Source organism: Uloborus diversus, chromosome 8 (assembly GCF_026930045.1).
Source record: "Uloborus diversus isolate 005 chromosome 8, Udiv.v.3.1, whole genome shotgun sequence".
In the NCBI taxonomy this organism is placed as follows: domain Eukaryota; kingdom Metazoa; phylum Arthropoda; class Arachnida; order Araneae; family Uloboridae; genus Uloborus; species Uloborus diversus.
This window is the reverse complement of record NC_072738.1, coordinates 37,165,319-37,177,179: the sequence shown is the minus strand read 5'-3', so window position 1 is coordinate 37,177,179 and position 11,861 is coordinate 37,165,319. Positions and strand designations below refer to the sequence as shown.

Genomic DNA, 11,861 nt, shown 5'->3' with positions numbered 1-11,861 from the left:
CGGCTGTAATCACATGTCGCAATCAGAGGAAAAATCTGTAAATTTCGATTCTTCTTATTTAGCTTACAGGTTTACTACGTGCAGCGCCAGCTATTGAAAAATTTTTAAACTAAAATTTGTAACTCTGAGGGAAAAAAAATTTGGCGCCTACATAATGAATTTTCTGCAAGAATTTGTTTTTCATCATTTATCGTTCTCTTGTTATAAGTTTTTGAAAACAGTCAGTCTTTTTCAGGACACTTTGCATGTAAGCTATTCGTGTTTTTCAGAAAGTGTATCAATGATTTTTTTAATTGTAGCAAGAGAAATAGCAATTCAAAAAATGTCTCTAAGGCCACTATAAGGGGAGATACGTATACCGATATTTTGGTTTCCCAATTGTTGGGTGGCAAAATTAGTATTTGTACAAAAGCTTCCTTGCAAAAAACTGGTGACCAAACTATAGATGTGTTGCCTGATGGATGTTTGAATTTTTGATTCTGTAAATGAAGAAGATTTAAATAATATAAATTAGAAACAAATAAGCTGTGAAAATGGGGTTCATTACAGTAAACATTTCCCGATACATTTTTGTTGAATTTGTGAACGAAGTTATCTTTCTAGATTCACCGTAAGTGACATTTTACTCAACTTATCATTAATTATTTTACGACATAGCAACCAGCGAATATTATAACGTAATTATAAATACTAGAGACGGGGTTGGAACCAAGTTTGGTCTCAGAACAAAAATATCCGTTTAGTCTGCCTGTGCCTTTCAAGGGGCTCTATGTGTTTCAGGACATATAAGTGTTTTGACTTCGTGCCGCAGTTACAGAAAAAAGGAGCTTAAATTTTGCGAAATTTTAAGAAAAATCGCCAAATTAAGCCACTTTAACCCGGGAGAACTCGCATCGGGCCTCTCAAGCCCGGTCATTACAAAACTATGCAGCCAAAAATCACCCCTTCCACGGAAATGAATGAGGTCCACAGTAGCTGCGTTCGAGGTGACCTGCATACTGACCACATGCTTTTCAGGAATGTACATTCCCCCTTTTCCCCAGAAAATTCCGATTCGGGCCTCAGAGGCCCGGAGCGAGCGCTCACGCTTTTCAATTCAGATTGTGAATGTAAAGGAAGAGGTTGTGAAATGCATCGCTATTTAAGCTACAAAGATGAAATGAAGAGGTTGCAGACCTTGTTGGTTAAGGTTTCAACTGATGAGGACTCCCTTAATGAAGATGATGAAGAAGAAGTTGACACGAAACAGTAAAACGATCATTCAGTAATCCCAGAAGAAGATTTAGATTCATGTGTCATAAAACTTTCTTAAACCTTACTTTTTAAAACATATTTTAGAGGCTGTTTATCTATTTATAATTCAGTGTTGAAAACAAATTTTTTTTCTATTTTGCAAACTTAATTTACTGAAATAACCACTCTGCCCCCCCCCCCCCCCCGCGAGCGTTCGTTTGACGAAAAGTACCGCGAGTTCTCCCGGGTTAAATCAGAAATGCAAGACATCTTTCGAAAGATTTTTCGATGAATACAAACGGTGGTATTGCTTGCTTAATTTCTCACCAAATCTTAAAATTTTGCTTTTTTCTTAAAATTTTGGCAGAATTTAAGCCTTATCTCGATAACACGCGGACGACGGTAAATGGCTTTTGCGCCAAAAATATGTCTCAAGATGCTCTTCCCATTTCTACCTTTTTGAACTTTTTTCATTATTACACTTTCATACTATTCCTGTGGCTTTCTGGCTTCAGTCCTGTCAACTTTCCTGAGCTTCAGCCAGTACTGTCCATTCTCGGAAGCAAATATTTACACTCGGCATGGATTCCATTTTAAACGAGCTGATGTGTGCATCACATGACTTCCTTTTACTCCAATTTAATGTCATTTCCCCATTATTCGCTATTTTAATGTGATTCAATATTTATTCTCTAAATATCACCAACAATAACCAAATTGAAACCAAAAAAAAAAAAAAAAAAAAACTCCGCCAAATTTGTCGCCAAGTTGGCGACAAAACTTGGCGACCAAAAGACTGGCGATATATCGCCAAGTGTCCGACAAATTATAACGCCACTTGAGTTTACATCGAAATTAACAATGATTTCCCCCCAAAAAGGTGCAAAAGACCCCCTAAGGAACATCCGAAAGCAACCAAAAGGGGAGGTGCACAACTAGACCCCACTACGAGTCTATGTACCAAATTTCAACTTTCTAGGACATACCATTTTTGAGTTATGCGAGATACATACGCACATACGCACATACGCACATACGCACATACGCACCTACACACATACGCACATACATACAGACGTCACGAGAAAAGTCGTTGTAATTACCTCGGTGATGGTCAAAATGGATATTTCGCGTGTCTATACATTCTTAGGCACTTTTCCGCATGTGGTCGAATCGAAAAAAAAAACTCAACATTCATTTGGGGGTGAGCAAAATGGAAATTAAGGGCGATTTTTGAGTGAAAATTTTTTCGCGAATACAATACTTCCTTTTTTGTAAAAGGAAGTAAAAAGAGCGATAGGTTGAGGTTGGGAAGTTTCTGTTCTCTATCTCTGTCTTATTCGATGCTACTTTGGAATAACTGCTAAGCTCGATATTCTGCTTTTCCAAATTACAACCTCTCATTACCGGGCATGAGGTTTCAATCAAAGATAATAGACAGTATTTGCTACAGTAGCTTATTAGTTATTTAAACATATCTAAGTTCTCCCCAAAGGTCTATGTTTTATCCCAAAAATAAAACTAGCATTTATAGGAAAAATTCCTTATTCCTTCAGAAAGATAAGAGGTCAATTTTAAGAAGGTAACTGACTTTTAGCGGAAAAATTCCTGTTTTTTGAGAAACATGTTTCTGTCAGGAATGGGGTCGTTTCCAAAATTTGAAAAGGATTTTTGTCTGAAAGAGCATGCTTAAAAACGTAGGATCTGACCATTTTAAAAATAATTTTGACCAAGTTTTAAAAAAAATTACTCTAATCGGTGCGCTTTTAATGTTTACGCTTCTGCCGATGACATTACAAATGATGAAATGCTATTCATTGTTGCCATTCACAGAGCATAATATTTAATTCGCATCCTTATTCACGTGTACTGGCAACGATATGGTTGATAGCAAGCGTAGAGCGCAATATTTGATTCGCTTCTTGATTGTCATAACGTGGAAATGCGATTGACATATGCGCTAAAGCTCATCATTTGTGACGTCATAAAGACCACGCCTTGTTAGAAAAATCGGACATTTTAAAAAAATACTTAAAAAATAACTGTTGGGAAAATGAAAGTATTTTCTGGGTGCATGTTATTTTTTTCTTATTCTATAAATTTCAGTGACTAAAAGTAGTACTTTTGAATGAAGGAAACAACCTCATTAGGCACATCAGCTGGCCATTATTTTTCAGGAACGTTTCCGAATTTTTTACCGAGTGGTAACCTGAATTATTATCAGAGGTGTACTTATGTTTTAGCTCATGATTACAGAATGTCCCCTCCCCTCTTTCTCTTGCACGTTTGAAACAACGAGACAGCATTTTAGTTTAGACCATGATGTGAAGAAAAATATTCGACCCCCCTTAGCTTAGTGTTGCGTATCCAGGTAAATTGATCTTAAGCATTTTTAATGTTTGAATATTAGGATTTATATCACTTACGAATATGTTCCCGAGTAATGCCCATTTAAAAAAGGCCGCAATGTGTACATTATGTAAAAAAAAGTAAACTTTTTCGCTAAGAAATTAGTTAACGATAAAACAAATAAAAATTTTACGTGTGTTTTGCGAATTATTAACCCATCAGTTTAAAAATGTGCATTGCGTATCTCAAATAATCTAGTTCTTGATTTTAAAAAAAACAGCTAAAGCAAAAAAAAAAAAAAAAAAAAACGAGTGATGTAAAACCAGTTTTTTTTTTTTTTTTTTTTTCAAATTATGGTCTGTTGCGGTCAAGCGTTTTTTAGCGATTAAAGTAAAGTTTTATGTAACTAAAACTGTTTTTCTTCTATATTGATGCTATTTAAACACGGATAAGCACTATATAATCATATTTGTGGTCATCACTAGAGAAATGTTTACACATTTCATGCTCACTCTATTTATTCATATTTCAACGTGCACTTTTTAAAACTAATAAAAATTACATCGCAGTAAGCTTATACCTTAGCGCTAATTATAAATATAGAAAAGTCTTCAAAATCTGAATACAACTGATGGTTTTCCAGAGCTGTAAAATAATTTACTCATCAGTTAAGTACAAAGAAATCCGAAAAATGGGTATTTAACATTATGAAAAAAAAAAAAAAATCATTTGTATACAACAGCCAACTGCTTTCACCTCTTTGGTAAATAATCTAATGTCTAATTGTTATAATTTAATTTTCAACTATTGCTTTCTTGCAAATTATATATCTATCTTATATTCTTATTAGGCTGCATTCTTTTCAGTTGTACAAAATGTTTCTCAATTAATACTAAATGGAATATCTAATATAAATTACCAAATACAACTTTTCCGTTTCCCAATTTTCCTGGCAATGCTTCAAAACTTTCAATCAAAGAAAATCATTTGCTAACAATATCTCCTTAGTATTTTTTATTTTACGCATAGAAAGCTCAATCTTAATAAATTCCTCACCCCACCCACCTGCACCTGCATAAAATTGTATCTGTTGCCGAAATTGAAATATTCACAAAAATACTTAATGACGTAACTTGAGACGTTTCTCCCTGGAATGCGGCCAGAATCGGAGTATCGACTCAGTTGTTCAAGAATGATCGTCTTAAAAAGCAGTAAAATAAAATTTATATTTTCTTCGCATATGATTTATTGTAATGCATCATAAGAAAAGTAATAAATGTTTTTACTCATATTTTATGTTAAGTTAAAATCAATCCATAGTTTCATCAAATGAGCTGTAGGTACGTCGAAAATCCTGCTTCATTAACTAATGTTTTGTAATTTACATATATATATATATATCTGTGTGTGTGTGTTGTGTGTGTGTGTGTGTGTGTGTGTACGTGCGTGTGTACGTGCGTGTGTGTGTGTTTTCCTTTTTTAGAAATGTTTTTCCGTCACAAAATAGAGAAACAAGCGAAGAGAGATGCATTTTTTTCACAATTGCATGAAAAGGTAGTTTCTTCGTTTCACAAAAAAAAAAAAACCTTAAAAGGCAGGATATTTTAGACATATTTTTTCCTTATCAAACATTGAATTTTCAACGAACTTGGACTGGGTTAGTTTAGAGATGCAAAGCCCTCGAAGTAATGGGCCCAAGTAGTCAACAAAACACTACAACATGCTGTTGACTCCATAAAGTTGAGGGCTGTTTACGTGGTTATGTGCTGTGTCCTCTAGTCTAATTAAACCTATGACTGGATGAAAAAGCTTATGTCAGATAATTTAAGACCACTTGCAGTCATTCATGGACTTCCTTTTCCCAAACAAAGATAGAATTTTTAAAAATGCTAATGTGTCCTCTCTCTGAAACAAACTATCGCAATAAGCTTAAAAAGCATTTTGGCCAGTTTGAGCAAATGACTTGGCCACTGGACCACCTACACAAATTGTATCAAACATTTATGGGACACAAATCAATTGATCGGCTCGTGCAAAAAATCCTGCAACGGCAATACTTTCGCAATTAAATAAACGTATATAGCTGCAGCATGGTTTTATATTTCTGTTAGAGCCCCTTGAAAAAGACAGGCTGACTTATCTGACATTTTGGTTCCAAAACAGAAATGGAGCCAACCTCATTTCTAGTATTTATAAATACGTTATAATATTCGCTGGTTGCTATGTCGTAAAATAATTGATGATAACTTGAATAAAATGTCAATTAAGGTGAATCTATATAGATGACTTAATTCACAAATTCAACAAAAAGGCATCAGGAAATGTTTACTGTAATAAACCCTATTTTCACACCTTATTTGTTTTAAATTTTTATTAATTAAATCGTCTTCATCTTCAAAATAAAATAATCAATTATCAATGAGGCAACACATCTAAAGCTTTTACACCAGTTTTCTGCAATGATGCTTTTGTACAAATACTATTTTTTTCGCCGGAAAATTATGGAACCAAAATGTCAGATAGGTCAGCTCCCCCTATATAGGAACCTTAATTTCTGTAAAACTTCCAGCACCATGTGGAGTCCTTACCACGTCGGTTTGTTGTCCCTTACCGACCTGGAACTCCTTGAATAAGACAGGCCGACTTATCCGACATTTTGATTTCCAGCTTTGGATCGAACCTCGTTTCCTGTATTTATAAATACGTTTTAATGTTCGTTGGTTGCTATGTCGTAAAACAATGGGAGTAAAATGTCACTCAAGGTAAATACAGAAAAATAACTTAATTCACAAATTTAAGAAAAATATATCGGGATATGTTTACTGTAATGAATTTCATTTTACCGGGCTAGTTTTATTCATATTTATAGAACAAAAATACTGATAACACAACTGTACTACAAATGTCCCGTTCCGTCACATGGAATTGCCCTCACGCATAATATGAATTCATACTAATCTGCATACTTTAAAATCTGATGCGTACTAAAAAGGGAAGATTGATCTGAAAAATAGAGCGATTTGTAAGTCTGCTGTTAAATGCATGTCAAAAATTATTATCACGCCACCTGGATTTCACGACACTCCGGATATCACGTCACTTTTTCAAAGTTCCGAAATTATGTCATATATGAGGAGATAAAATTTCCGGACTTATTGGCCGTAGTCTAATTGGAGTAGAAATTCCAGACGTTTCGGCTTGCTTTGCTGCAGCCATCATCAGTGGTTTGAGTTTGGTGAGACTGATTCCTGGCTTCGGTGGCTCCGGTATTTAAGCAAACTGCTGCTGCGCTGCTGGTCCTGATTGGAAGGCGTTCTCAAGCCGCTGGTGGAATAAGGTTCCTGATTGGATGAGATTCAAGCCGCTGGGTGATCCTGGAACCTGATTGGATGGGATTCACAAGCCGTGGTGGCTACCGATTTCTGATTGGATGGGACCACAGTATGCTTTTGACTGTTGTGGCGAGCGGATCTAAGGGCAGGGTACCATGTTTTTGGTAAATTGAAAATTTCCTCTTTTCTGTTGAAATTAAAGGGGTGTTTGAAAATTTCTATAGCTTCGCGATGAAGACGGGCAAAGTAATGAGATGTTGTAGCCAAAATTTCTGTGTCTTTAAATTTTATGTTGTGGACTCCTTCTTGTTGGCTGTGTTCGGCTACGGCTGACTTATCATAGTTTCCTAAACGGCAATGACGAACATGCTCAGAAAGGCGTGTCTTGATGCTGCGCTTCGTAGTTCCGACATAAACTGATCCTCAGGAGCACGGAATTTTGTAAACTCCAGATGTGGAGAAAGGGTCACGGGGGTCTTTCATCGGGCGATAACAATTCCTAAGTTGAGTGGTGGGTTTGAAAATGGTCTTGATGTTGTGTTTTTCAAGGAGTTTTCCAATTCGGTCAGTAACTCTGTGTAGGTAGGGTAAGAATACTTTCCCTAATGGTTCAGATGGGGTAGACTTCTGTTTGTTATTTTGGGACCTCCTGGGATGAAGGGCTCTTCTAATTTCTCCTCTAGTGAATCTATTGGCTTGAAATGCTAGCTCAAGGTGTTTCAGTTCCTCCTTCAAATGTGTCTTTTCGCAGATTCTTTCTGCTCGGTGCATGAGGGTATTGATGACAGCCATTTTTTGTCTCGGGTGGTGGTTTGACTTCTTATGAAGGTAACGGTCTGTGTGTGTGGGCTTGCGGTACACTTGGTGGCCGAGCGTCCCGTCTTCCTTTTTCGTCACAAGAACGTCAAAGAAAGGCAGCTGATTATTGCTCTCCTTCTCCATGGTGAACTGAATGCTGGGATGAATGCTATTTAGATGTTGAAGAAACAACTGCAGGTCTTCTTCTCCATGCCTCCACACCGCAGAAGTGTCATCGACGTATCGGAACCAAACCTCGGGCTTCTTTGTGACGGAGGCAAGGGCTTTCTGTTCGAAGAACTCCATGTAGAAATTAGCGATGACAGGGCTTAAGGGGTTGCCCATGGCAACTCCATCCCGTTGTTCGTAGCTGTCATCGCTAATTTCTACATGGAGTTCTACGAACAGAAAACCCTTGCCTCCGCCACAAAGAAGCCCGAGGTTTTGCGGTGTGGAGGCATGGAGAAGAAGACCTGCAATTGTTTCTTCAACATCTAAATAGCAGCAAAGCAAGCCGAAACGTCTGGAATTTCTACTCCAATTAGACCACGGCCAATAAGCCCGGCAATTTTATCTCCTCATATTGACGCCGGCCGTGAAAGCCTTAAACAGTATTATGTCATATAATTTCAATGTTAAGTGGCTCCGGATTTTCCGACAGTTTTTTTCGTGCAACTTCGGCTACGACGACGCTTCGAGCTACGCAAACTGGATCAAATATTTCTTTGCAATTGAAAGATGTTCAGTAAAATAACGAAGACATCTAGAAATGTTTGTTGTAGGAACTTCGGACTCTGGCTAGAGATTTGACTAGGTATGACACCTCGAGAATGGTGGGGGGGCGAGTAGATAAGTTCTGAAAGGTACAGGTTTCAGACTTTGACATTAGGGACAATAGAAAAGAATTCAAAGCAGGTGGATTGCAATACTGGACGAGGGAAACAGCAAGAGAAGAGAAAGACCATAGCTACTTTTTAAGCTGTAGGTGGTCACAACAAGTTTCTCCCATAAGAGAAAAAGAGATAAGGGTCTCCTCATTAGATTGAAAAGGAAAACACAACTTTTAAAGTGGATAAAAGGATTAGAAAGGGCAAGGTGGGGCTTAGCCGTCAAAATCTAATCAAATTGCGGACAAAAGTGAAGAGTTATGAATTGGTTTCTTTCTTGCTGGTAATTTCGTGGAAGAAGAAGTGTGACAAATGTTATTCAAAATTTAGCAAACATTTTTTTGGTATTGTAAAATTGAAAAAAAAAAAAGGAAAAAAATAATAATAAGTGAAGATGTTTTTTTTTTTTGAATAATTTTTGTTACATTCACCAATAATTCAAATTTACATTAGTTAAATCGTTTAGTTAAAAAAATAAACGGTATAAATTTCTTCATTAAATCTATTTTTATGGTTAACTAATGTTTAATTATGATTTTTTTTAACTATTCCGGCTATGATGTTGCTCCGGCAATGACGACACTTTGTTGACAGTCCCCAAAGGTGTCGTGATAACGATGTTTGAACATTCTAATGTTTGAAGTAATGGTTTACAAAAGTTTTTTAATGAATAGGAATAAATATGAAGAAAAAGAGAAATTCATAAAGTAGGTAAGACTGCAAAAATATGTAAAAATTTTAATTTTTTTACTAATGCTAAATTTTATGCAAATACGATTGTTACCACCAGTTTTTGTACACGCAATTAAAGAATTAAAAGCAAATTTGGTGCGTCGTTATAATTATGTTCGGTGTAAAAAAAAAAAAAAAAAACAAGCTGCGTCGTTGTTTTTTCCGAGCTATGCTTCACCGATTGTTTGATTACCGCTTTGGTTCATCCTAATTAGCTCGGGTACTGAGAAAATTTACGCTGTACAAACTGTCGTTCCCGAATTATTTCATTAATTTGTGTTTTTTAAGGATGTGACTTTTATTTTCGCTTCTAAGAGTAAGAAGCGCTTTAACTCTAGGTACTCGAAGTTTCATTTTTATAGTTAGCTTGAATTAACTGCAAAGTCTAATGATACATGCCATACAGAAAGTAACTTTGCATTTAAATTATTCATTAATTTAAACAGATGTTTTTACATTAATCTTTAGGACATTTTGTTTGCGAGCAGTGTTATAACGTTTGAAAGTGGTAAGAATCGTATGTATGTATCCAAACAGGAATAAAATTACCATGGAAGTGGTAAAAAAACAAAAGAAAGAAAAAAAAGAATAGAAACGTTAATGAAGCACATATTGTCAAAAAAAAAAGCATGTAAGCAGTCTTTCCTTGAAGATTTGTGATTTTTTTAGGCTTGTTTTTTTTTTCTTTTTTTCATTTTAATCAAATTTTTGCACAAAGTATATTTTATTGCTTTTTTATAATTACACTAAGATTAATTTTATGCATTTTTTTTAAATGAATGAGAAAAATATATGCCTCTTCATGATTTAATGCATCTTATTCGACTTAATTCCGTGTTTCAAAAATTCAATTAAAGGCACATCAATCGAAAAAAAGATCACTATTCTACAAAGATCATTAATTTTATTTCAAAGAACAACAGTGTTCTGAATAGATAAGACTAAAAAATTCCATTGAAAATTCTTTGTCTAAATTTGCTTTTCTGAATGACATATATCCTTTTAGTTAGATAGAAAAATGCACATTTGAGGAGATAGGAGCATAAATATTCCTCCATTCTTCTCTTTTGAAAAGAATACGTGTTAAAGAAAATTACGCATCAGCAAGAATGCATAAAAGACGATCCATTCTTTACTCAGTATAATGAATTTCATAAGAAAATGAATACTCCTGTGAAATTCTCTGGAGCTAAAACTGTAATGTGAAGAAAAAGTCAAGGTGATAAAAAATTAATAGTACATTAATCTTTCAAAAACCTGGTATTGTTAGGAATAATAACTAATAAATGAGAAAAACTTTTAATAAAATATCTTTCAGCACCCGAGAAATGGCATACATCATCCTACTTTTCGCAATAACTGAGTTCGATTTTTATAGTAACAATTGAAGTGAAAGTTTAAGTAAATAATTCTTCGGAATTGTCAAATTGATTGTTTTAATAAGAGGGCTAAATTTTCTGACAAACTGTTGGTTCTAAATTTTGGACGTTTCATAGATTTATGTCCTTCAAGCTTTACAATCTTTCATTGTCTTTAAAGATAAATTATCTGTAATTAAAAATAATGGACATAATTGGCTTCAGTTGGGTAAACCTTAACAAATGTAATCGCAATGTTTTTTTTTTTTTTTTTTTTTTTTTTTTTAAGTATAACTATGCTGTGAGATGTCTGTATTTGTTTGTTATGGCTATGAGTCAATGCATAGAAGCTAATAAGTAAAAATCTTCAGAAATATACTCGATTTCAAACTTACCTTTTACTTAGTAAGTCCAAGGCCTGCTTTTGAAATGAAAGTTTAATTTTAAATTTGTTTTTAATTATAAAGAAATATTACATAACTTAAACACATTTCAACAGGTGCTTTTAAAATCTTTTGTTAAGTATTAAAAGGATGAAATAAAAGTTATAACATTTGCGAACCTTCTTTTTTTGTACTGAATGATTTTCAATGACAATTTAGAAAAAGAAAAAAAAATCAGAGGTAATAATATACTTACGTTTCTTTGGAAAGTGATTGGAACTATGAACTCCGTTAGGAACTACACATGGTCAAGTAAATATATGCGAGGGGGTGGGATATTATTGAGAATTTTAAACTTAATGAGAACGCATACTTATCAGTAGTCTTATACGAGTTTTTAAGTATAGACAGTTCAAATGTCAATATTATATTTGATTGGTGCGTGTCTTCTCATTTGAGTTACTCTTTTTACTAAAATGGAGAACATATTCGTATGTTAAAAAATTTAAAAAGAATTGCAGGAGTCCCTCGTATAACACGGTACTTCTAGAACACGGTTTCGATATTACACGGCACGCAAATTGAATTTAAATACTACTCGGTTTCAATGCTCGTTTTTGTTTAATACACTGTTAAAAAATGTATGATAATCACTAATAAGTTTTTACTTTGTTTTCATGAAACTTTTACGAAAAATTGTCTGTCTTCGACTCTTTCCCCGTATGACACTAACTTTTAACTTTTAAATACGAACTTTATATTTCTCATCAGTGTTCTAAAAGCAAAAAT

General features: G+C 34.6%; 1 protein-coding gene across 1 annotated transcript; it reads right to left on the bottom strand.

The window, feature by feature from the left end:
* Positions 1–7,337: 7,337 nt before the first annotated feature.
* LOC129228027 (uncharacterized) lies at positions 7,338–8,018 on the bottom strand. The gene has a single exon (XM_054862654.1). The coding sequence runs from the start codon at positions 8,016–8,018 to the stop codon at positions 7,338–7,340; it is 681 nt and encodes a 226-aa protein (XP_054718629.1).
* Between the last annotated feature and the right edge of the window lie 3,843 nt (positions 8,019–11,861).